Source organism: Triticum aestivum, chromosome 1D, assembly GCF_018294505.1.
Source record: "Triticum aestivum cultivar Chinese Spring chromosome 1D, IWGSC CS RefSeq v2.1, whole genome shotgun sequence".
Lineage (NCBI taxonomy): Eukaryota > Viridiplantae > Streptophyta > Magnoliopsida > Poales > Poaceae > Triticum > Triticum aestivum.
In genome coordinates this window covers 492,557,578-492,584,725 of record NC_057796.1, presented here as the reverse complement: position 1 = coordinate 492,584,725, position 27,148 = coordinate 492,557,578, and the positions used below count along the sequence as shown (strand labels likewise).

At 43.0% G+C, this 27,148-nt stretch overlaps 1 protein-coding gene and 1 long non-coding RNA gene across 14 annotated transcripts; one reads left to right on the top strand and one right to left on the bottom strand.

The window, feature by feature from the left end:
* Nucleotides 1-8,303: 8,303 nt before the first annotated feature.
* LOC123161596 (anaphase-promoting complex subunit 10-like) lies at nucleotides 8,304-9,952 on the top strand. The gene is made up of 5 exons (XM_044579413.1): nucleotides 8,304-8,476; nucleotides 8,592-8,652; nucleotides 8,756-8,848; nucleotides 9,304-9,374; nucleotides 9,865-9,952. Exons 1-5 carry the CDS (start codon nucleotides 8,304-8,306, stop codon nucleotides 9,950-9,952), a joined length of 486 nt encoding a protein of 161 aa, XP_044435348.1.
* Nucleotides 9,953-14,498: 4,546 nt separating this feature from the next.
* LOC123183385 (uncharacterized) lies at nucleotides 14,499-25,810 on the bottom strand. 13 transcript variants are annotated; one of them, XR_006492507.1, is made up of 13 exons: nucleotides 25,644-25,810; nucleotides 24,222-25,566; nucleotides 22,304-22,395; nucleotides 21,421-21,551; nucleotides 20,753-20,829; nucleotides 20,161-20,247; nucleotides 18,375-20,068; nucleotides 17,697-17,896; nucleotides 17,027-17,305; nucleotides 16,587-16,766; nucleotides 16,032-16,373; nucleotides 15,673-15,945; nucleotides 14,499-15,535 (listed from the first exon to the last, which is right to left on the bottom strand). It is a non-coding gene; the product is annotated as an uncharacterized lncRNA (long non-coding RNA). The 13 variants fall into 13 exon arrangements; XR_006492512.1 differs by having other exon boundaries at nucleotides 17,697-19,595; nucleotides 19,900-20,068; XR_006492511.1 differs by having other exon boundaries at nucleotides 17,697-19,588; nucleotides 19,900-20,068.
* Between the last annotated feature and the right edge of the window lie 1,338 nt (nucleotides 25,811-27,148).

Genomic DNA, 27,148 nt, shown 5'->3' with positions numbered 1-27,148 from the left:
CCATTTTTGGAAGGTTCCACGCGGTTTCTTCTTCTTATTTTTATGTGTTTTTCTATCTTTTTCAGCATTTTTTTCTCATGACTTGGATCTACGTGACTTGGAAACTATCTCGAAGGATGAAAAGAAAATGGCTCCGGAAACCAGGAACGCTCTGAGGTGTCTGCCATGGTGCCCGCCGCCACAAGGTTTGGTCAAGATCAATGTAAATGGGGCGGTTGGAAGAACTGGAGATCGAGGTGCGGTTTCTGTTGTTTGTTGGGATCGGAACAGAACATATCTTGGTTCGTCTTTAGTCACATTTAACTGCATAACAGATGTTCCTACTCTTGAAGCTTTGGCGTGTAGTGAGGCGCATGCACTAGCCTCTGATATTTTTGTGAGGAATGTTCCGATTTTCATCTGATAGTATGACAGCTATCAGTGACATTGTTGAAAATACGAGAGGGATGCATGCCGCGGTGATCAGGGAGTTAAACGATCGAAAGGATGATTTTGAAGCATGCTGGTTTATTTATGAAACTAGGAGAAGGAATTATGAGATAGTCTAGCTAAATACTCTTTGTCTTTAGACTTTCGTTAACATGTGTGGCTTGTGGAGCCACATGATCTTGCACACAGTCCCTTTGAACATTGTTGTTGAATAAAGTAAAGCGCAGTTCTCTCTATAAAAAGGAGGCTTAGTTCTTTATTATTTTAAGTTAACCCATTTTCATTTCTTTTTTATTCAATAGCAGAAACTAAAATTTTCAAGATGGCCAAAGGCATCTTATAACTAAATGTCATTAAGGAAAACAATAGACAGTACAATGAAAAGACAACAAGACACAACAAAAATAAAATCACATCTAAAACCACAATGACTGTCTTCTTCCTTAAATTCCTGAACATTTTTTGAAATTCTGGAATTTCCAACCAACACAATCAAGTTGATGGAGGAGACTACTATTTAGATCGTTTTCTCCATTATTAAATTTATGAACTTTTTTGAATTTCAGGATCTTTTCATTCAAATGCATAAACATTATCTTTAGATTCAGAAACATTTTTGAAATACACAAATATTTTTTGAAATTTAGAACATTTTGTTTTAGCTCAAAATTATATTTTTACATTCGTGAATACTTTGAAAAAATTGTCAATATTTTTCTATAATGAAAGGAGATTTTAAAAAATGTACTTTTAACTTTTCTTACTTTGACAAAAGCTAATTGTTTAAAGACACCAATGGCATCTTATATTTGAAGATTATTATGGAAAACAATACATAGTACAGTGAAAAGGCAACAAAACACAAAATGATTAACAAAAAATAAAATTACATCTAAAATCATGTTGATCATCTTCTTCGTTCGATTGTATGTCGCTCGCTGGAGCTTGAAAATTGCAATTTTAAGGGCAAATATCGACCAGAGGGGGTGAATGAGAGATTTTCAAAAATATTTCGGATAAAATGAACTAACCAAAGATAAACTAGGACAACAAACATAGATTGTCGTAGTGAAGATAAAGTACACAAACAGCAAAGTACTTAGCATAAATATGAACGGACATGTCAAAGACAGAAGCATAAACATGATAGAATGAACACAACGAAGGCAAACTAAACATAGCACATGCAGCAAAATAGAAAGGGTTACATCAAAGTCTTCGCAATAGGAAACATAGAGGGAACAAGTTCTCTGCAACACATGGTACAAGCTAATGTAAATTGAATGCGAGGACAAAGAATCTGATGGCTTAGTGAACACACTGATTTGCTCACACAGTTCAAGTTGTTGGTACAACTCCGCGTCTGGTTGGAGGGACTGAGCTTCAACTCAGAAGACAGATCTCGAAGGCCTTCATAGGCTTGTTCTTCGGGGCTCAGAGAGATCTCCAAGGCCTTCACAGACTTGTTTTTTGGTGCGTCCATATTTACTCATGGTCACTCAGAACAAACACATATCTGTCTAGTGAATGCACAATCCACAAGAGTTATAGGTTAAGTTCAGCTTCAATCAAACTCCTCAGTGATGCTTAATCACTTGAAAGTTTTAGGCTTTGGGTTTTTCTTTACTAGCATCCTCTAAGATCTGTGGGGTAAAAATGGGCTGCTCATACAATCTCTGTCTAAATTTCACGGAGCAGCCAACCCTCTATTGTTGATGTAGGGGGGTATTTATAACTGGTGGAGCAATCCCAAGGGCTGATATGACCATCCTAGGCACACACAACATCAACACGACACATTGCTAATGGTCGGATTTCAAAGGAACTCTCTCATGTGGTATGTCTTGCCGCCTAAAACAAACCAGCTGTACTGTGAGGCAAATGCGCTAAGGAGTTCTGATGAATAACATTGCAGACTCCGAAGCCAAATGCACTCGCTTCAGAGCTCTCAATGTCTATCAAATCGTTTATGTACCCGTGCATCTCCAAGTTTTCAGTATGTCGAAAATCCAAATGAGTGCTACCTTTTCAGTAAAGTCGAAAAAGAATGATATTTACATGCACGGTTGCAAGTTGTTTTTCAAAGGACCCTCTTCACGGGCACTCCAACTAAGTCTGAAACTCTTTTCTGATTCTCAAACCTCAGACTCCAATATCGGCTACGCCAAGTACAGGAATGAATGCATATGCATGCACCACCAAACGGAGTGTCACAAGTCACAGCATACCCTGACTAGGACGTAGGTATTTACTCATGGTCCCATGTACATGACGATTTCGTCGAAGATCAACAGGTTTCTTGTATCATCTCCTCGAAAAATGGTCACCCTTATGATGACTGACGCCCCATTCTACAGACGACCCAGCTTCATCTTGATGAACGAGGACAAACTTGCTGTCAATTTCAGCCATGAGGTGGGCGAATCACGGTGGAGATCAACTAAGCACATCCCCTGTCGATCACCACAAGTATATATCCATTGGATTTCACGGGCCACGTAGCTGCGCTTAAGGTGAACCGTAGCAGGTCCTCTGAAGCCTGCAGTTTGCTCTGTTGTGAGTCATGCATGTTCATCAATTGGATCAGAGAATTGAAGGGAGCACTCTGCTGCTTTGCGTGGAACCCATAATCACAATTACGCTACGCGCGATGTAGCAAAGCATTTTGTGCTGGCAAATAACACACGCGAACTGAAGGTAGAAGAAATACAGACCCATACACCTGCGATCATCTCCCAACGATCAGCTAGTGCTAGTTCATTCTTGAGAGACTCCGAGGAGACACTAGCCACACGGGCAGCTACACTGGGTACACTGCTGATACGAATGTCACTAGGAGACCCAAGGCAGGCCTTCTCAACGAAGCTCCTCTTACAAAGGTCGCTTGTTATGTAAATGCCCTCCGCATCTCGATCATTTCTGAGTTGCTTCCCTGGATATACAAAGCTTTAGATGCATGCTTTATAACTTGTCTTTTTCAGATTCATTATAGTACTTCCTAGCTAACTGCTCCATTGTGCTCTAGCAAAATTGAAGTCTTCCATTGACCTGCTAGCTAGTATCAAAAAGAGACGATTGGCAGTTTGGTACTATCAAGTTTGCCATCTGAAAGTGCTGACACTAAACGCTATGGAGATGAACCGGTCCTAGTCGAACTCCCGCTTGAGCTCGGTTGCGTCACCTGCATAGGTGTCTTCGGCACCTGCTCGATCCCCCCTCCTCTCGATCCCCTCCTTCTTCCTCGCGTTGCCTTCCTCTCTTGCTGTTGCGCCGCCGGCCTCGACCTTCCCCCTGCGCGTGACCCTTCCTCCTCTGCCTCGTCCCCAATGCGTGGAGGCCTCCTCCCGTGCCTCTCGATCCCACCGCGCCGGCCTGCGATCGCCGCTGACGACGAGCTCCACCAGGAGCCCGGAGTCCCCTGCCTTCTCTGCACGAGCGCCCGTGCGCGCTGGTCCCCGCAGCCCGCGCCAGGTGCTCCTTCCCTGCGCTCGAAGTCAGCCGCGCCGCTGAGCCGCCCGAGCTCCTCCTTGCCCGACCTCTGCCTCGCCCTCGTCTGCAAGGGAGACAGGCGACTGAAGCCTTGCGCCAAGCTCCCCTGCATCGCGTGAGTCGCCGAGCCCCTGCCTCCTCGCCCGCTTCAAGTCCCCGCCGTCAAGCTCCACGCCGCCGCCCCTGCTTCGCTTCGAGCCCACCTCTGCGTCGCTCGCTCAGACTACCAGCAGCCTTAGCACGCCAAGGCCCAGCCCAGCGCCGCATCTTCCTCAGCCCGTTGTTCCATTGCCTCCTTGTTGTTGCCACCCGAGGCCCTGGTGTTGCTTCGTTTTGGATCGTCAAGGCCGACAAGATCGACTACACAAAACTGCCAGTACCTCTATGCACGGATACACCAAGACCGTCCCGGATAACGTCAAGTACCACGACAACCATGTCCCGTCAAGTTCGTCTATGGAATGAGTACCACTACGCCCGAATACCGTGGATGCACCAAGTTCCACTATGAGATGTACCACTACTTCTACTACCGTCGCGAGAACGACTACTTCTACTACGGCCCGTGTACCACTACTTCCTTCGTCGAACGTGTTCCGCCCCGAATGCACGCTTCGAAGGTATAACCTCGAGACGATGCCCGTGGACAAATGCATGTGTTGTATGAGATGCACCCTAGTTTGCTCCGTGCCCGAGTTGTCTTTGCATATTCCTCCTCGTTCGCCATGCCGCCGTCCCGTGGGAACCCGGAATCCGGGATCACTCCCCATCTCTTGCGTGTTCCACACATCCGCACACTTCTCTTTTGCATCGGTATCTCAATCGAGTTACCCGGACCGGAATGTTGCCGTGGCACCATTTCCGTTTCACCGCCGTGGCACCTTTTTTCGTCCCGCCATGCTGACCAAATGCTTCATAACATGCTCATGTCAACATTTTCATAAAAACTGCATAAAACTTGCATATGTCATCCGCATCATGATAACAACATTTAAAATGTTTAAAATTGTTGTTTGCATCAAATTGCTAAATGACATATGGGGATTTTCCGGAATTGTTGTTTGTTGTTTCCGGCCTCATTTAACTTGCCTAGATAGGTAGTTTTATTATGCTTCACCCCTTGCCATGTTTAATAACATTTAATATTGTTGGGTACATAAACGAGAGCAAACTAAATAAATGCATGTGGTGTTTCGTCAATATGCAACTCGTTGCATATTGAACTCCACTTAATTTGTAGTATTGTTTGTTGCACTTTGCCATGTCATGACTCATTAAACCGGACATGCATCATACTTGATTGCGCATCATGCCATGCTTATGTGTTGGTTGTTTACCATGTTGTTTGTTTCTTTCCGGTTTGCTTCTCTCGTTAGCTTCGGTTTCGTTCCGGAGTTGTGAGGATTCGTTCGACTACGTCCGTTTGTCTTTTTTATGGACTCGTTCTTCTTCCTTGCGGGATTTCAGGCAAGATGACCGTTACCCTGGATCTCACTACTATCATTGCTATGCTAGTTGCTTCGTTCTATCGCTATGCTGCGCTACCTATCACTTGCTCTTCAAGCCTCCCAAATTGCCATGTCAGCCTCTAACCTTTTCACCCTTCCTAGCAAACCGTTGCTTGTCTATGTTACTGCTTTGCTCAGCCCCTCTTATAGCGTTGCTAGTTGCAGGTGAAGATGAAGATTGCTCCATGTTGGATCATGTTTTTGTTGGGATATCTCAATATCTCTTATTTAATTAATGCATCTATATACTTGGTAAAGGGTGGAAGGCTCGGCCTTATGCCTGGTGTTTTGTTCCACTCTTGCCAACCTAGTTTCCGTCATATCGGTATTATGTTCCCGGATTTTGCGTTCCTTACACGGTTGGGTGATTTATGGGACCCCCTTGACAGTTTGCTTTGAACAAAACTCTTCCAGCAAGGCCCAACCTTGGTTTTACCATTTGCCTACCACCTATTTCTTTTCCCTTGGGAATCGCGCTCCCGAGGGTCATCTTTATTTTAGCCCCCCCCCCCCCCCCCGACCAGTGCTTCTCTAAGTGCTGGTCTGAAACGAGCTGCCTGCGGGGCCACCTCGGGGAAACTTGAGGGCTGGTTTTACTCGTAGCTAGTCTCATCCGGTGTTGCCCTGAGAACGAGATATGTGCAGCTCCTATCGGGATTGTCGGCACATCGGGCGGTCTTGCTGGTCTTGTTTTACCATTGTCGAAATGTCTTGTAAACCGGGATTCCGAGACTGATCGGGTCTTCCCGGGAGAAGGAATATCCTTCGTTGACCATGAGAGCTTATAATGGGCTAAGTTGGGACACCCCTGCAGGGTATTATCTTTCGAAAGCCGTGCCCGCGGTTATGTGGCAGATGGGAATTTGTTAATGTCCGGTTGTAGAGAACTTGACACTTGACTTAACTAAAATGCATCAACCGCGTGTATAACCGTGATGGTCTCTTCTCGGCGGAGTCCGGGAAGTGAACACAGTTTCTGGGTTATGTTTGACGTAAGTAGGAGTTCAGGATCACTTCTTGATCATTACTAGTTGACGACCGTTCCGTTGCTCCTCTTCTCGCTCTTGTTTGCGTATGTTAGCCACCATACTTGCTTAGTCGCTGCTGCAACCTCACCACTATCCTTTCCTCACCCATTAAGCTTTGCTAGTCTTGATACCCATGGTAATGGGATTGCTGAGTCCTCGTGGCTCACAGATTACTACAACAACAGTTGCAGGTACAGGTATTGCGATGATCATGACGCGAGAGCGATGTTGCTTGTTTTGGAGTTCTTCTTCTGCTTCTTCTTCGATCAGGGGATAGGTTCCAGGTCGGCAGCCTGGGCTAGCAGGGTGGATGTCATTTGAGCTTCTGTTTGTGTTTCATCCGTAGTCGGATGTTGATCTTATGTATGATGTGTTGATGTATTCTTGTGGCATTGTATGCCTTTTGTATGTATCCCCATCTATTATGTAATGTTGATGTAATGATATCCACCTTGCAAAAGCGTTTCAATATGCGGGTCTATCCTTGGTGGGACCTTCGAGTTCAGCTTCCAAAAAATTTCTTTCCGAGTTAATTTTCTTAGTTTTATTAACCCGGGCGGCTCTTTATTATTGCTTTAAATTTGTAGTTCTTGTTTCAAGTTATAATTTTTAATTCTCTATTATTTTTATTATATTGATGCTTTATCACATTGCCTTTTATGATATAATTCATAGACCATACATAGTGGAATCCTATATCTTATTTATTTCCTCTTCCTTCTTTCTATCATCCCTCCCTTTATCCACATCCCTTTAGTTTTGCTTCACAACCTAGAATCCTTTTTCTTTTTTAGAGAAAAAATTGAACAATAAGTATGCAATTGCTGTGCCTCCATGCGCACACAGATACCAAGAGCTAGCAGTATGAAGGGGCAAGCATCTTGAAAGAGGGTACGAGCTACAGATTCAATTGCATTGATCCAAGATTGTGTTTCCATCTGCATATTTTCACTCGCGCTGGTTACTCGTGTGGATCCGTACAAACTACAGTAGTAATTTGCTATGGTCATGTCGACAGGGTTCCCTGACAGCCTATGATGCCGAAAACACTAAAACAACAGTCGACCATGTTTTGATACGAAAACTGACAAATAGGGCCCACAGAAAGTGATGGCATGGCAACACCGTTAGAGTGGACCGTTATGCACTACTAGAAAAAGGGCTATAGATGGGATTGACACTAATGGCGCACCAGACAAGCGGTGCGCCATTAGTATATATTAATAGCGCACCACCTTCTGATACGCCATTAGAGTTGAAACTACTAATGGCGCACCTGGCCCAGGGTGCGCCATTAGTATCAAAAAAAAAATTTAACTAGTGCGCCTGTCCAAACATACTAATGGCGCATCCAGACACAGTGCGCCATTACTAGTTGTAACTAGTAATGGCGCACCTGCTGGAAAGTGCGCCACTAATGTTGTTTTTTCGATTATATTTTTTATTCCCTTTTTTGCAAAACTACTAATGGCGCACTTTTCCACCGTGCGTCATTACTAGTTTTAACTAGTAATGGCGCACCGGTAAAAGATGCGCCATTGCTATCTATACGTATGGCGCACCCCTACCAGTGCGCCATTGCTATCACCCCTTATCCCCTCCCTCTAGTCACGTTCTCTCCCCTCCCCTTCCTCCTGACACACCCACCCACCTCCCTCCACTTCGATCTAGATCGGGAAGCCCCGGCCGCCCGCCTCTTCCTCTCCCTCCAGACCATGGCGAGCCCCCTTCCCCCTCCCTCACACCACACCCCACGCGCACGCGCACGCGGCAGAGAGAGAGAGAGAGATCGGAGGGGATCGCGCGCCGAGGTGGTAAGTAGATCGGCCGGAGAGGAGGGAGAAGGAAGATGATACTCGCCGTGCTCTTCGCCAACTCCGAAGGCAACATCCGCATCGAGAAGATGATACCCTCCTACTCCCAACCACTCACACCACATCGAGAGGCCTGGAGCGTCAGCTCCTGCAAGCCCCGCAACGGCGTCGCCTCCCTCCGCGACGACAGCCTCGACACCTACTGGCAGTCAGTGCCCTACCCGTCCTCGTCGTCTCCCCCCGTCGAAATCTCTCCTCTTTCTGTCTCGCGGAATCACGGGCTGAGCCGAGCCGCCGTCGGTGGTGGATTTTATTTTTGTCAGGTCGGACGGCGCGCAGCCGCACCTAGTCAACATCCAGTTCCAGAAGAAGGTGCAGCTGCAGGTGAGCACCATGAGTAGTTGCTGCTTCCGTTACATTTTTGTCTAAATGGCGTTTGATCCTTTTTCTCTTCTAACTTAATCTGTTGCTGGATTGGGGGCTTCAGCTTGTTGTGCTGTACGTGGATTTCAAGCTGGACGAGAGCTACACGCCCAGCAAGATCTCCATCCGGGCCGGCGACGGCTTCCACAATCTCAAGGTGGTAACTCCCTCCACCGCGATACATCGTCGTTTCAACAATGTTCAGGGGCTTCTGATCTGTGCTCGATGGTCAGAGGACTTAGCAAATGTTGTTGCTTGAGGATGGCATTTGATGTCTGGCCCTTTCAGTTCTGATTTCTACCCCTGGTCTTCATCTTGTACCAAACTGGTGGCCTGGTCTGTGCATTCGGGTTTCTAGACCTGGGGGCTGCTGCATGTTTTCATTGTTATAGTTATGGATTACACTACCTTATTGTCAACATCATATTGTGACGTATCATAGGATTACCTTATTGAAATATTGATTGGGAAACTTGGTCTCTTTCTGCAATTCCTCTGCATTGCGCCTGCTTGTCCAGTGAACACTGAACCGATCCTTGAAAAATCAAATTTACAGTGATAATATTGTCTTTGATCTGAAATAATGGGCCACTATATTTACCATGCTTCCAGGAAATTAAAACGGTGGACCTTTTGAAGCCAGTAGGATGGGTTCATATATCATTATCTGGCACTGATCCCCGGTATGGATTTTGTAACTTAAACCATGTGATGCCTTTGTTTTCCTTCCTCTAGCATTGAAACTTCAGAATGTAGCTCACCTTACCATCTAATGGCATACTATGCATCTATGTTTACAACTCCCGTAATAATTAAATTCCATTTCAACATGTTGGATGGCACTAGTTTTCAGCACACTGCCTGTGCAGGCCACTGCTTGCATAAATTTCATGGTTTACTATGTTACTATTGTTGTTTTGCTAGTAGCTGAATTTTCCTTAGATTTTGATAAACTTAGATACTATGTCAAAGTGCAAGAATATCTGACGCTGCAGCTAATTCATTTCAGTCTTATAATAACCCACTAGCTTTCAGTTTGACATATAATTTGCCCACTACAAAAATGTGAGGAATTCAGAACTAATTTAAGAATGATATTGTTTGGATCGAACTGCTTATTTTTACTGCCTTTGCAGACAGTGGCATAATTCTCTTCTTGCTATATTTGTGCAGAGAAACATTCATTCATACATTTATGCTCCAAATTGCGGTGCTGGCCAATCACCTGAATGGTATTGTTGGTACCCTGATTCATTGTTGACAAGAGTCAAGAGTTCACATAGAACTAGATATTTACAAGGAAATGACAGACAATATCTCTGCTTATGACCCCAATTGAATTCATGAATTGTGTGAGTCGAGTAAATATTCGACAGGAACAGTGTAGTGTTAGTAATGGCATCCAATGCTTAATACCGAGTTAGAGTTTGAATATAAAAACTAGTACTGTAGATGTTTACGTGCAAATCACATACATTATCTGCTGGCTAACCTGATTTAACTAGTTAATTCAGTATGGCCACGACCGTAAGTTGGATACTGTACATGCAGCCACCCAGCCATCTATTAGCATTCTGTAATACGACTATATATAGTAGTAGTAAATCATTTCTAGTGTTTGCCTGCGTAAGACAAAAGGCCAAATGCAAGCAAAAGAAAAATCGGACAGGAAGAGTGTACCGTTGATACCCTGGTTTATTTGTTGATTGACCCGTAGTCAGATTGCCTAGCTAATAGATGCTGACATGCGAATCACATAAAGTGCTGATCGATACCTGACCGCAGTCAGAGTTGACGTAGAGGACTTGGATGTTTACAAGCAAATCACATACTATATTGTAACATCCCAAAATTTTAAATTTTGGATTGTTATAATAAACAGATAGATTGGGTTGATTGTTTGATTGATTGACTGAAAGTGAGTGGAATTCGAAATCTTTTGAAAGTTAAATGAGAGGGAATAAAAGGACTTTCCCAAACTTTCATTTTGCTTTTATGATCTCCATGAATTCAAATTCTTTTCATCACAAAACCCTCGAGAGAAGATGACATGACTTCTTCCATTTATTTAAATGAAAGGGGGTGTTGAAAATATTTGAATTTCATTTGAAAATATATTTCCAATTCTGAAACTTTATGCAACTCAATGATTTTCACGAGCGAAGATAAAATGACTTCTTCAAAACATATGAAATATGAGTTGGGAGTTTCAAAGGATTTATTCAAAGTCCCATTGAAATTATTTTTCAATATTGGAGTTATTTGAGTTTTATTAAAATTATTTTTCTCCAAAAATAAAATATACAGAAAATAGGGTAACATGATTCCCTACATCAGAAAATTGGAGAAAAGTAAATTTGAAATCATTTCAGTATTTTTAAAATGATTTTTATTGGATTTTATTAAGGCAGCAGCACTGTTTGATTTATTAAAATTTGTGTGGATTTTATCTGACTCTACAAAAATGTTCACGTTGTAGGAAATCTTTTTCTAAAATTTTTGCTATATTATATGCCTATATAATATTTTCATTTTTGTCTTTATTATTTCTTTCTCCGTTTGTTTAAAAAAAAATTCTAGACCGACCGGGCCGGCCCAGCCAGCCAGCCAGGCCACGGCCCAGCCGGCCCACGCGCCCGCACCGCCGCCTCCGACTCCGGGAGGAGTTCGCCGCCCGCACGCCTCCCGAGCGCCGCCACCGCGCCGTGCCGCCTCCGGTCTCCCCTTGCCCCTCCTCCAAGCCGCGCCCCTCCCCTGGCCTTTATAAGGCGAGACCGCCGCCCCGCCCCTCTCTTCTCGTCCGCCGCCGCACCCCGCACTCGCCGGATCTCACCGCCGCCGCCCTCGTCGCCGTCGACCGCCGCCACCACCGCCATCGGGTCCGCCGCTCAGCGCCGCCCCTCCCCGTCCACTCCGCCCACGCCGCGGGCCACCCGAGCCGCCGCCGCCCTTCTCCGACGCCGGCGAACCCCGCCACCGCCGACCCGGACCACCGCGAACCGGTATAAACCGCCGCCCGGTTTTCTCGGTTTTTCTTTTGTTCGGTTTTTCAAAAAAAAAAACTAGACTAGATCTGTTTTTTAGGGTTTTATTAAACAACGAACGTCCACTGTTTAGGTCTTATAAACGAGCGTTCATTAATTAGTCTTTTCGTTTTCTATTTATTTACGCCAGGGACTTAGTTGCAGTTATTTTATTTACAAATTAGTCCCTGATTTTCAAACGATCACTACTTTTTACTCGTTTGTCCAAATCCAACAAAACCAACGCCCACTTCTTCGTTATGATCTCCTCTATCCAGTAAAACAACTTAAACATGTTTTTGAAAGTTTTAAAATTTGAATTCAAACAGATTTGTATTCAAACTTCTTTTGTTCATAACTTAAGTTCCGTAACTCCGTTTGAGTTGATTCTTTTTGCAAATCGAAGCTCTTGACTTAAACTTTCTGATAAGGCCAAATTCACATAATTTTGGTACTGTTAGAAATTGTTTTATGCTGCAAGAGTTATTTGCTTGGTTTTGAAGTTTTCCGAATTGTTTTCCTCGTTCTTTCTGATCTATTGAGTGATTGCTTATGTGTGGTTACCATTGCTTGCTTACGATAGATTGACCGGAGTGTGACGAGTAGATCTATCAAGAGTTTTGAGTGCGAATCATCTTCATCAACATTGCAGGCAAGTAACACTTTGATCATACCCCGTTCATACCCAGTTTTTATTGCATTAGATCTATTCCTCAAACACATTGCATGATTAGGATCTAATTAAATTGTGGGTATCTGGGAAGTAGTTGAGGTAGTACCTATTACCTGTTTTATTATCAAACCCTTGGGAGTTACTTCTACGTTGCTATTATATTGTCATGCTATGCTCGTAGACGTGGATTGGGTTTGAGAGATATTCATGACAGATGTGAGATGTTTATTAATGGTTCAACTTAAGGTGGCAACTAAAACTCACATCTGGGTGGATTGAGGCACCTGGAGAACCCAGTGTTGCCTGTATGTATAAGGTCCGCCACCCAGGCTCAAAGGGATCATAAGATTATTCATGCTAGAAACTTCCGTGTGCAGCCACAAGCTATTATGGGCTCTAGCATAGCTGAGTAGGTTACAGGATCTCTTGAAGAGGTGGACTAGCAGATGTAGGGGAAAGTAGGTGTACCGGTCCATCCAGAGTAAAGAGTGATTGTTTCTGAAAGACTGTGTCTCGGTCATCCGTTTCTCAAACATCATGCAGTGCGAGAATCAAGCGAAGGCGATCGAGTCTTGTGGTGAAAAGTGCGCAAACCTCTGCAGAGTGTACAAACTAATCATGATTAGCCGTGTCCCCGGTTATGGACATCTTGAGTATCTAGTTCTTGGATTATCCCGTTGATCCCATCATGTTACTTTAATTAAATTTGTTGGGTTAATGATGATACTTAATTGGGATTGAGTTGGAGGTACCTTCTCAATGTTTCACAACCACCATGATAGTTAAATAAAATTTATTCCTTTGAAGTAGGATAAAATTTGCTTTTCGCAAAACTATAACCATAGAGCTTTTCCACCAGCCATATATGCATGTAGTGATTGCCTTTGTTCATCATTTCTCTATGGTGTGAATTTGCCAGTACATTCAATGTACTGACCCGTTTTCGGGCTGCAACGTTTCATGTTGCAGGATATCTTACGACGAGTAAGTGATACGTTAGGGTTACGATTTCTACACTCAACTTTGCCGTTGGTGTTGATGGGAATCCACAACCTTGTTACTTCCGCTATTTGGATTGAGGTAATGGTATTTACGTTACTTTATACATGTGATTTACCTCTGTTATAAATCCTCGAGTACTGTGTGTGTCAGCATACCGATCCAGGGATGACACTTAAGCACAGAGACTTGATCCATTCGGGTCGGGTCGCTACATGTATGACAATAATATACTCAAAATTCATTTCCATTATAATCTTACTCATACAATATTCACACCATGTAATTCTGGAAAGATATGCTCATATCTAGTTCTGCATAAAAAATGACAGTATTGACATGTTATAAATAGTTTGTTTGTCTTTCTGTTTATTTTGTTACATTTTTCAAGGATAAAGTGAAGAAAAAGAAGAAAAGATTACTAGAAGATTAGTTTTAGGATTTTCTTTTATTTCCTTGCAATTTTCCTTTTATTGGAAACTTGTAAAGACATTGTAATATTCTTACTATAATAAAAATTATGATTCTATTTCATTTTTTGTTTTTAAATTATTTTTCCTTATAGGTTGTTTTCTGTAAATTTAGATTTTTTTTTGTTTTCCAAATACATTACTAGTGGCGCATTTAAGCCCTTATTAGTGGCGCATCTTCCTTTATTACTAGTGGCGCACCTATAAAGTTATTAATGGCGCACCTGAAGGGAATACCAGTGGAGCACCGAATGGTATATTAATGACGCACTACATGGTGCGCCATTAGTATCTGGTATACTAATGGCGCACCTGTGGTGCGCCATTAGTAAAAAATACTAATGGTGTGGTACTAGTGGCGCATCAGTAGTGCGCCATTAGTAGGCAAAACTGGTGCGCCATTAGTAGGCCTTTTTCTAGTAGTGATGTAGACGTTGACATGGCAACAAGCTCTCCATGTCCCCGTGGGAAGTGCTTTGAGAGAGGGCGCATGTTCTGCCGTCTGCCGACCAACGCAAGCAGAACATGAGGCCTCGCACTTGACGGCCGTGGCCAGCGGTTGCTCGTGTTGGCGTACTGCATGCGCGCGGGACCAAACGTCGGCGGAGTGCGGCCATGGCCGAATCCTGCTTGTTCTGCACGTTCAGGAAATACACCTTTGCATTTCTTTGCATTGAAAAGGTAGAAGTTCAGTTACAATCCCTTGAGGACGTTCGTTTTACACTACAATCAGTGACCCATATTTCAACAGCAGGGACGCACACGGGCTCGCGAGCGACAACAGCACGGGCTCACGAGTGGCAGCAGCAGGTCTGCGCCGCCATCTCCTAGCGTTGCGGTGAGGTGCAGCGTGTCAGGACCTCAGCCTGAAGATAACTGAAGAACACAACACTTCTACTGTAGCGCTTCTATCGCCCTTGTCGGATTCAATGCCAACCCCTCGATCGGCATCCACCGGCTGTTGACGCTTCATGCCGCTTCGTCACGGATCGCCACTCCAAGCCGCTGATCAGCCATCCGATGGCTAGCGAGTGCCCGAGTGTCACTGTTAGCTTTTCCGACAACCTTCTAGCAACTTCTCCAGGCTATTAAAGCCCCATTTGGGATCGATGTGATCCATATCTTGTAATAGGTAGGGGTGTTCCCCAAGCCGCCGTGTTCCGGCTGGCGACGAACCCTAGCCACTGTAGCTTGAATCTTGAGCGATTCAACCTCCCAAAGTGGACTACTTTTCTCTGTTCTGCGTTCTAATTCGACAGATCCGTAGCTAGGACCTATCAATTGGTATCAAGAGCCTGCAATCCTCGCCAAACGGCGGCGATTTGACATGTGCAAGGTCCGGCGGCGGCATTCTTCCGGTGGCGTTTCGGTAGCGGTAAATGTTCGGGTGCAAGAATCGGCCAGGGAGTGGTTTCTAAAGAGCCTTTCTTCAGTATAAAATCCCACTCACCCTACCCTTCTCGTGCACCATCCGGCGGCAGGTGAGCTTAGGGAACGATAGGCTGGTTGCTGGCAACGGTGGTAGAATCCCCCCTATTTCTCCCTCGGCTTGGAATTCAACAGCAAGCAGAACTATACTCTGTAGTTCATCAGTCTTCTGTTGAAGTCATGACAAACATCACAGATTCGGAGGCAACCGGTGAGCTGGATCTCGAACCTTTGCAGCTGAACATCAGAAACTTGCAACAGCAAAGAGAGGAGGATAAGAGAGAGTTCCAAGACTTTTGTGCATCAACCACTAGAAACTTCGATTGCATTCAGAAGAATTTCGACAAAAAACAAGAGAATTTCAGGAAACATTTTGCAAGAACTATACCTGAAACTGAAGATGTGCAGAACAGTGACTCTGGCCAAGCAAGTACTGTCACCACGGCTCCACGGTCAGAAACTCCTCAGCCCCTCCCCTAGTACAGCGGACAGGCCACAACCAGCTCCTCATGGATCAGCCACCTTGCAGGGCCATCAAGGAAAAGAGCTAAATCTGGATGGAACTCCCAAGGCACCTCAATCATGCTGCAAATCGTCAAGAAACTGGAGCGCAACAAGCACAGCAGGTTCAACAAATCCAAGACTTTCCTGATGAAACACACTGGGAAAAATTTCAGAACAGAGGAAAAAATGAATAGCATCACACTGAAATTTGCATGCACTTAACATTCAGTGTAGAATCTATACCATATCAAAGAAACTTGTACGATCTGTATCACTTAACATGCAAAACTAGTCCTATTGGAAGCACTTGACTTTCAAAATCTGAAACAATCAGAGAAGGTCATGACATTGAAAGTCTGAAAACTACCAAGTCTGGGTGTGTTTTGCACTCATCAATCCTGTGCGTCGGATGTAGAATGAGTGGCAGATATGGTAGGCTAAGGCGCTGTGCCTTTGCTCTTCCCTCTGATGGCTTGGGCCTCGGAAAATTACAGCAGAAAATATGTGGTGCGCCCCCGCACGAGTGTCTGCGTCTGGATGTACCATGGATATCAATATCTGATGGAGGAGTGCTTCTGGAAACACCTGCTAAGAAGAAGAGTTAGATTAAAAACTCAGCAAAAAATGGCAGAAGTAGCCAACTGATCACAGAGTAGAATTCTGCAAACAATGAACAGCATGCAGTGCAATAAATTATTAAATGTGTAGAAGAGAAATACAGTTTCTGAACTTCATCACATCCCTCTTTATTAAATTAAAAATTATCTGATGAGTGCACAGTATAAATTCAAAACTGACCATAGGAGCGTCTGTAGATACTGATGTTAAAGAGATTATGTGGCAAAGTATCAGCAAACTTCCAATAGTTTTTTTTTTGAGAGAGAAACTTCCAATAGTTGTTCTGACAACAGCAGGCATAGAAGGCAAATTCTCCAATGTAATTGCCATCATGTCATAGAGTGGCCGCACATCTTTAACCTATAAGAAATTCCAAAAAAAATAACAAAAGTGAAGAAAATGTATGTATATAACTATATACTGGTGTAACTCTTCAGCGTCAAAGCTCTCGCAGTTGCAAATTTCTAAGAAAGATGCACTAAAAACATCCATGGCAGTTAACAAATATTAGCATGTATTTCCTCTGTAAAGAAATATAAGTGTTTAGATCACTAAAGTAGTGATCTAAACGCTCTTATATTTCTTTACGGAGGGAGTAACTGGTATAGTGCAGGACATACTCCTCTTACGACTTCAACAAGACAGCCATCCAGGAAATTTTGAAGACTCATTCAAGCTCAGCTCTTCAACACTGGCTGACTCCACAGCCTCTAGTGTCTTCCTCAAGTGAATTCACAAGTCACCTGCTACTGCAAGTTCAGGAGCAACTCCTCATGATCGCAGCTGTCGTGCCAAAGATGTCGCTGTCTGAATAATATCAGATTTAGTCTGAGGACAGTGCAAAATATTCTTGTAGTCCAGATGACGGATGACAGCAGTCAAAATCAATTGTTCGTTGCCTATGAGAAACAAATGTATTAGCACTTCAGCAGACAAGGAAACCCCTTAAATATATTGCAAACAGGAAAAGAAAGTGCACTGTGGACTGCAAATGTATTCCGTTAGAAATATGGGTCACGACCTACCGAGAAACGAGCAATCACAGCAATATAAGAAGACTTATAATGCATTCAACAATTGAAAACGCCAAACATAGTGTTTGCTCAAAGATAACTAAATAGATTGGAAGATTGGAAGACTTTCTCTATTACTAGAAAGGAAAAGATCTTCATACCATGCCATGTAATTAGAAGAATAAATAGAAAGCTCATATATAGCATAACATGGCCAACGTCTTTTTACTATTTTGATAATTCAGAATTCAAAATCTTCTTGGGAACGAAAATTTACCTGAACTCTTCTGTAGATAAGACATATCAGACAAGACAAGCAAAGCTAGTCCATGCTGAGGAGCCCATTGTTCCTTCATCATATCAAAGTAAGAAAACATTGGAATAAGGATGCATCGCATAGTTGTACTCTGTTTGGCCAGTTCTGCAAGCTTCTGAACACAAATATGGGACCATACTTCTGGAGATTCATGCTCCTCCCTGCATAGCCACTCAAATGAATCATAATATGTTGGGTTCATCTGAGCTCGAATGTTAAAAGAAGCAGTATCAAACATGTCACAAAATATAGGTTGGATAGTCATTCTCTTCTTCTTTTTGCGATGGTTGGACGGTCATTTCAAGGCCATTACTTCTGCTATCAAGTTCCCATTCATCCCTTGATCAATGGATCAAACAGTGAAAAAAAACACATATTTATATTAATCTACTATGCTTCAAAGGAAATTTTCTTCAATGTGTTGTTTCATGCTCCTTGCAAATCCCGTGCATGTGCATATCAAATGAATCATAATATGTTGGGTTCATCTGAGCTCGAATATTAAAAGAAGCAGTATCAAACATGTCGCAAAATATAGGTTGGACGGTCATTCTCAAGGCCATTACTACTGCTATGCTGAAGAGTCCCTTGCTGATCGCAGTCTAGTAGTTGTTGCACCACAGAAATTCACATCATTACCTCCACCTAAACCAGCTCTTCCCTCACGCCTGACTACAGCCCCTGTGACCTGTGACCTGGCTGGCCTTGTGTGACAAGATTCAAAGGAAATGATAAAGCTGGAGCCAACATGAGCAACTATTATGTGGGATCTCCTTGATAATAACATCTGACATGAGCCCTCAGGTGCACCCAATTCATGGCAGACCTACATCCTTGTGCTTTTCAGCAGTGAAATCAGACTCTGTTGCTCCCTGTTTGTCACGGGTCCTTTGCTCCAGCATATTCCTCTCAACATGAACACCATCCATGTCCTTACCTGCTATCTGTTCATCGCTGATGCATTGCTCAGCCTCATTCTTCTGATCTTCCAAAGCAGTAGCAGCAGCATCACTGGATGTACCCCATTTGAGAACTTGCTCCATTACATAGCCACGTTCCTAATCACCCATGGTTAAATCGACAACACCTTCCTCCGCCACTTTGTGTTCCACGACAGAATCATCCATCATCCATGGTTAAATCGACAACACCTTGCTCCAGCATCTGCTGATCACCCACCCACAGCATCACCATTCTTGATGGTTCCCAAGTAATAAGTGGCGCATTGCTCCACTTCCTTTTCCTGATCCTCGACAACAATGTCATCTGCCGTGGTGTGCAATATTTCAACGACACTTAGGCAGCAGCACCACCTGTTGACCATTGACAGCATTATCATCCATGGTCAATGACACCTTGCTCCACCACCTGCTGATCATCCAGAAGGTCATCATGCACCATTCTCCATGGTTCCCAAGTAAGTCACGAGTGACACACTGCTCCACTCCCTTGTCTTGATTGTCAACAACAATGGCATCGATGGCACTTAGCAGCAGCAGCACCTGGTTACCTTTGACAGCATTATCATCCATGGCTGCGACCCCTTGGTCGATGATCCTTGCCCTGACCTCTCCAGGACGTCCTCGACCTGCAGCATGGGGATCTTGACGTCCAGCAGCTCGGATATCGTCTCCTCGATCGCCGACTTCTCCATGAGCTCCTTCTCGCACTCATACAGCATCTCGCTCAGGCCCATGTCGGAGCCCTTGATGGTGTCATCCATTGTGTTGCCACTGCCGGACATCATCGAGGGTGAGCAGCGATTCTTCAGTTATGGGTTCTGGAGCCTTGAACAGGTTCCCTTCTCCTCCCAGGTCATACTCTGATATCAAGAACGCCTGCCCCATGTCTCCCTGTTTACTTTTACAGCATGCAAGAAGTCAACTTAATTATTTAATCCTACCAGAATGACAAACACTTTCTGGCACTTAGAATGAATCGAGCTACTTAATTTCTGCAAGTATAATGAACTGAAGAACTGAACATGGACATAATAGGGCAATTGATTCACTCAGTAAAAAGGAAGAAGTGTGGAACCTCGGAGTAAAATAAAAAGCCAAGTAGTGGTAGACAAAGTTTTGATGAGTGGGGAGTGGGGGAGACGTGTAACTATTTGATTAACAATAGGGCAATTGATTCATTCAGTAAACCATTGTCTCCTCACCAATAATTATGACACCACCGAGTGGAGCTGGTACAGGTATTAAAAAACCAGCTCCATTGTCTAAGTTGTTCCGTGACCAAGCACCCTCAACAAAGTCTTTCTCCTTCAGTGCAACTTCATACTCCCTCCGTCACGAAATTCTTGTACTTTGCAATTTAGGACCATTAATCTACAGATAATGTTGTTATTCAGTTTATTTCAGTTCTGATAGTGGATACATTTGACAGTGGATACATTTTTGACAGTAAACATATTGCTTACTCCAATTTATTTCAGGTGTAGATATACTCTTGTTCTTGCTCTTCCCCTTCTCCAATTTGCTTGTCTCTCTCCTGTTCATTTCCATCTCTGAGAGAAATGTGCACTTACACAGCAGTAAAAGTAAAAAACCAGTCCAAAAGCAGGGGATGAATGCACAAGAAGATTATTAAACCTAGATGCAATCCTTTGCATAAACCAAATAGCCATGACTGGACATGATCATGATCATGACACTAACTTGTCCTTGAGAATTGCTAGAGTTACAGTCAAATACAGTCAAACAAGAATGCAATCAAGCAAATTCATTCACAACGACAGAAAAGAGTAGTCATTTTGCTGAACTTCACAGTGCATACTTAGCAGTTCAGTTAACCACTAGTGCAGCAGGACTATTCAGTGCATACTTAGAACACTAACTTACTGTACCCACAAGCTTAGTGAATTTTGATTTCAGTAGTTACTGCTTTTCAGAGACAAATTTGACACCGACTGACTTAGTGAATTTCAGAGACAAACTTAGAACACTAACTTACTGTACCCACAAGTTTAGTGAATTTTGACAGTAGTAAAGATCAAAAACTTCAGACTTTACCCGATGCAGACTTGCAGAGCACTTGGGCACGAGGCCGATGAGCACAAGGAGGAGCCGTCATCGTCGATGGGCCAGACCTGCAGAGCCACAATGTACTCCATGATTCAGTAACCTGGTTAACTGAACTGAAACTAAATGAAGTTTGGTTGACAACATAAGAGTTCATGAGAAGTTGACAACATCAGAAAAAGAGGTGGGCTAATAAATTTAACAGTTTGCTTGGCCAATTGCCAAATTTCAGCTTGTGCATCCTAGCATTTTAGTTACACAACATAATACCCACACAGGAGTATGAAAACAGTAAAAGAGGCATCTGCTAGCAAAACCTAGGAAGAAAAATAAATTTCACAACAATGAGCAAATTTTGGTTGGGTACTTCAGTACTGCACAACAATGAGCACAACAATGAGCAAATCTTATTGAATTTTGAGACAGTGCTAATTTCAGAGTTCAGAGTTCATGAATGAATTTTGAGACAGTGCAAATCTTACTGAAATGTTGGATTTGGGTTGCCTATGTGTCCTGGATGTACTGGTAATCATCTTGTTTAAAACTTAACAAGGTTAATGATTCAGAAATTCCAATGATTCAGAACATGATTTAGTAACAAGGTTCGGAACTTAAATGTTGTCTCCAACTTAAATTCAGTAACAAGGGAGAGTAAAAACCTTTTGCTGCTGCTGGAGGAGAATGGAGGAGGGCGGTTGCTTGGGTGCAGAACGTGACCACACTCACGACGTCAGGCGTTGTTTCGTTAGCAGTTCATGGGAACTGAAGGCCAAGGGTGAACGTCATATGCCTGTGAAGATCAGCAAGCAAGTGGTGTGGTGAAACGAATGGTGATGAAGTAGGGGATACATGCGTGCATGATGATGCAGCGTTTTCAGCCTTTCAGTTTCCGAAGTTAAAGCAACTCAAAAAAAAATCGGAAGTAACAGTGTTTTCAGTTAGGTAGTAGAGTGTTTTCGGTTCTTCATTTTCGGAAGTAAAAGTGCTTTCAGTTAGGTACTCGGATGAGCCGCCCATCATGTGACTGACTGCATAATGCGATTGGTTAATGATGATTAAGAACCCACAAGTTGCAGAAAAAGTTCAGAAGCAACAACCCACGGGATACATACAGAACTTTGCAAGTTGCAACTGAAAAAGCCAGGCCACCCAATCAACTGCAACTGTTCTGCTGCATCACCGGACAGCAAGACAGACACCAAATCTCCAGGCCCGTGAGCACACATGACACCATGTAGACTTGCAGAATACTCCATTTGTAAGTGTTAGATGTACAGTACTCAAATTTTCAGTTTTACTCAAATTTCAGTCAAGCATTACAGTTTGGGGACAGTTTTACTCAAATAGGCTAACCATATCTTGCTAGTTCATCTTCATCCTTTCCAAGCAAAAAAAAGGCACGACTTCTAAGCATAATAGGCATGTAGAAAATCTTAGGGAAGCACGACGGTTGAACATAGGTAATGGAGAACTTGTACTAATAGCCAAAAGACAGGAATTAAAACAATAGTACCTCAATGCCGCCAAGATGCTCAAACTTACATGCGATCGATAAGCGGCAAACTTGCAGTGTGAGAGTCTCAGCGCTAAACTCTGAACGTATCGAGGGCACGCCGACACGTATTCCAGTGTACCTGCATCAAAGCAAACAATAGAGTGCGTATAAGAGAGAACACTAGAAACACATAAAGGAAACAGTGTCTGCATATATAATATAACTGGAAAGCAGCTTCATGCCTAAGATAAATGCATGGGTCTTTTTTTTTAATTAAGGGGTCCCCCCCCCCCCCCCAATTTTCATTGCTGAAAATTGATAATACACAGTGACATACATTCAACTCAGTGACCACATCTCTCATCAGCCAACTACACCAACTCACACAAATTACAGCCAAACATGACTACCATCAGCGGCTTCGCAAAACTAATCATCACAGCCAGCAAGCATATCGAACAACAAAAGAAATCTGGGCACATGAAGGATAAAAGATCAAAATCTTTTTGTCTCTTAAACAACTTCATTTTCTTAGCCTTGCTATGTCATCCGGTGATCCTCGACACCATCGGAGCCCATCCTCTTCTCCTACTGAATATGTCCGCTGCCACTCGGAGCAACAGTCTTGCCCCTTTGACTTGCGCCCCTCGTAGTTCTCGTTTCTGTAGCAACTTCCAAAACTCTAACCAGTGAGCTGACTGTGTAACTATACTCCATGGATCATAAGGATATATATTGTCAAAACATGCTCTATTACGCGTTTTCCAAATAGCCCAGAAAACAGCAGCTATGCCTACTGCCAGTCTGCCACCACACTTCTAGCTCTACAAGGGAAACTAAAAACCCAGTTACATAAATCATGTACTGAACTAGATCTCATCCTAATTCCCAGAGCACATTCTACTACTCCCCAAACATACCTTGCCAAAGAACAATGGATAAACATATGATCTACTGTTTCTTCAGCACAACAAAATCTACACTTAGCAGATCCAGACCAACCTCTTTTTAAAAGATTATCCTTAGTAAGAATGCTGTTCTTAAACATTAACCATAGAAAAACTTTAATTTTCAAAAGAATTCTAACAAACCATAATTACTAAAGGGGCAGTCTACTTGAACTATTTTCAGCATGTTATACATGGATTTAACAGAAAACTCCCCTGAACTAGTTAGCTTCCATCTACATCTATCTCTATCATCACTTAATCGTACATCTTTACAGAAAACTTGCAATCTGTTCCAACTATCAAGCAGAACCCCTCGAAGGCTCCTTTTTAATTTAATACTATCCCATCCAGAATTAAAGACAGTAGCTACTAGAATGTTAAAGCTAGTATTCACATTATAAAGTCTAGGAAATCTTTCACATAAAGGCTTATGTCCTATCCATTCATCTTCCCAAAATTTATGAATGTTACTACCACTCAACCCAGACATACACTGAACAAGAGCCTCAATGTCACTATCAGAGTTATCAGTATCAGTTTGTTCTATTTCTGAATCTGTCTCTAACATAGCCTTAGACCCAGAGCCCTCCAGCCCTGGATTCCCACTAGAAGAAAGTAAATCAGGCTTATCTTTACTAGCTACTACCTCCTTTTCGGTTTATAAGGCATGTGAGTATCTCCAGGTTGACAAATAGATCAACGTAATACAAGTTATATATCACAAAAAATATATCTTTAGAAACTTCAAATCACATACTTTCTAATGGTGTAATTTTTAGACTATACAACTCATCTTATGTTGGTCAAAATATAGATCTAGGGATACGCGTAGGCCTAATAAACCGGAAAGGAGGTAGTACAAACATATCAACCCTAGCTTGTTCTAATTTCTGAACAACATCAACAGAGCTATTAATTTCCTTACTGGATCTTCCTAATTTAACTCCTACTTTACCAGCTATATTAAGTAAAGTTTTGTGAGCATAACTAATAGAAAGTTTTTCTTCTAACTCACCTTGCAATCCTCCCAAGTTCTTGAGTCTCGCTCTCTCCATGGTCTTGTCCATCATGTTATGATCAGTATCTGTCCTGTCGCTTGGCCTCCTCTCCTCTACAGTGTTACCCTTATTTTTGTCCCCTTTCCTGTTTTTCTTTGGTTCAATCAGTTCATCTTTCCAATGCACAACTTCCACTTCAGTTGTAGGACCAGTAGCCTTTTCCTTCTCAGGATTTTCTGAACAAGCCTCCTCTGTCTTTGTATAACATCTCTTGAGTTCCAAATCGTCATATTTCTGCTCAAAATCTAGCTTATCCAACTCTCCAGTATTTTCTTTTCTTTCCTCTTCTAGCTTTTTCTTAATGAACATATTTTCCCTAAGCTCTTCCATTTTTCTGTCTAAACTAGCCTGACTGGATATCACACATCCAGCTTCATCTGTAAGTTTTACTTTTTGCTTACTTGCCCTCTTTTTCTCAAACCCCGCACTAGGTGACAACAATCCTTCTTGTTGAGCAGTTTTTGCCCTCTTCATTTCTTTGCAATTCTTTGTTAAAATCAGAGATAAGAAGTAGTTTTCCATCAATCAAATGTCCCCCTTCTTCCTCAATCTTCTCTAGTTCAAAGCCCACATGGTACACTAGCAAAGTATTTTTATCAGTAAATTCTGCAATACCGGGTATTTTGCTGGGATCTTTAACTCCACATTTGATTCTGATAATAGCATTCTCCCAGAAACCTTTCATGTCAGCATCTATGAAAGTTCCTATGAGAGTAGCAACCTCAGCAAACCAATCCCTGTGATGAAAAGACTCAGGTACACCAAAGACTTGTACCCATACAGTACTTAATTTGAAAATAGCTCCAAGATCATCCGTGATTTTAGAGACCCTAATAAATGCAGAACAAATACTCAGTGCAATCCTTAATCATATGACCAGCTTTTAAGCATCTAGTACATCCTGTGCCAGACTTTGCTCCATTCCCCTCTGCAGCAACATCCTGTGTACGCCCAATTCCTCCCACTGAAGAAGCAACTGTACCACTGGTTTGTTTTGACTGAACCTCCAACTTAACTGGAGTATGTGCAGACTTGTGACCAGAACTATTGCTCCTCCCTCCCACACTCGAATCCTGATGTGCCCCCTGTGATCTATCTAACATTCTGCCTGAAGTCTGCACCCCTCGGTCCGATCGGCGGCCCAGGGGGTCGCTGGAACGGAGTAGGAGGAAACTGAGCTTGGTTCTGCCATTCCGGGACAAATGACACACGTGTACCTCGAGGAAGGCGGGGAGGAGCGCCAACTTGTCGACGGGGGCTGCGGCAGCGGCGCCACTCAGGTCACGTCCCTCCACCTCGCCGCTGCGGCGGCAACGAGCAAACAAATTAGTCGATTACTCGGAATCGGGGGTTCGCGGGAAGGGAGGAAGGATGGGTACCGTCCGCGGCTGCGGTGGCCGGAGCCGGCGACCTTCCATGGCGATGCTGCTAGGCCTTTGGAGGGGCCCACGACACGAGACGGGAGGAGGCGGCGGCGGCGTCAACTCCGACCGGGAGCAGTGAGTTTTTTTAGCAGATCGGGAGCAGTGAGATTGGGATCAAACAAACAATCGCGCACCCCCGCCCTTTTTGTTTTCCTTTTTTCTTCTTTCTCTTTTCTTTTTTCTTTTTACTTTGAGAACTGATCACAAATCTAAAATCCCAAAACAAACTACCAGGTTAAAACATAGTTCTTAATTCATTTCACGAATTTGAAAGATGCTCGGGATTTCATAAAGTGTTCATGAATTTTCAAAAAAAATGTTGCAAATTTCAAAAATTGATACCGAATTTAAAAAAAACATTGATTCGAAAAATGCGGATTTGCAAAATGTTTTTTTGGTTTCAAATAAATCATGCTTTCAAAAAAGTGTTTACATTTTCATAAAATCTTCATGATTTCAGAAAATGGCATGATTTAAAAAAATGTTCACGAAATTAAAAGATGTTCGCAAAAATGAAAGAAAAAAGAAAAAGAAAAGAGAAAACAGACATGAAAGAAATGAAAATGAAAACGGAAGTGAAAGTGAAAAAGAATGTTTATGACTGTCACTCAAATATTATTCTTCCTTTTGCCAAGGTGGCAAGGTGAAGAGAAGCCTAAAAGTTTTTAACTCTGTGACAATCGCACTACAGTTTTCTATACATATGATCAGTTTGTTATTGTAAAATATACTTTGTTAGTTTTTTTTTTCAAGTTTGCAGCAGTTATGCCTAGCCATTTTTAATATTTATATCTACTTTTGCGGCAACAATAAGATTAGTTGCGGTAATATTATGCATCGACCAAATATTCTCGAGTTTGGTACCCGTATCATATTTGGCAACAACCTACATTCACAGATTCACTTCGTATCCTTATCTTTACTGGAACATTGTCATCGCTCGCTTCCGCCTCCTTAACCTTGTTGCCGGATCCACCTTCACGCGTAGTGCAACCATCTTCCAACCTAGTGTGTCTCCTTCCTCTCTCACCGGCCACTGGCACAAGGGTCGACATGACGATATTGTCAACGACTTCTAGAGTTGCGGCCACTATACTTTCCTGGGTTTGTGTCGACGACTTCTCTCGGATTAGACTGAGGCCATATTTGGCCAAGCTAGGGCTCATATTTATGGGGAGAAAATGTGATTATCTATCACATCCTAGCATCTCTAGAACTACTCTAGAAAAGGGAGCCCCCTGGTTGAATCGAGCTTTTGTGAGACCCGGGTGTCAACGGGTATTTGGCCTTTTGCAGACCGCCTTGTTCAATCTTCCAGACAGGACCATTAGCATGTGAGACAAACATGTCACTGTAACATCAACAAAGTACGCTAACCTCTTGTGTGGTACAACGGCATCATTCGGTCCATGAAAACTCAAACAAAATAACAAGGAACAAAGGAAGACGCTACAAAGAAA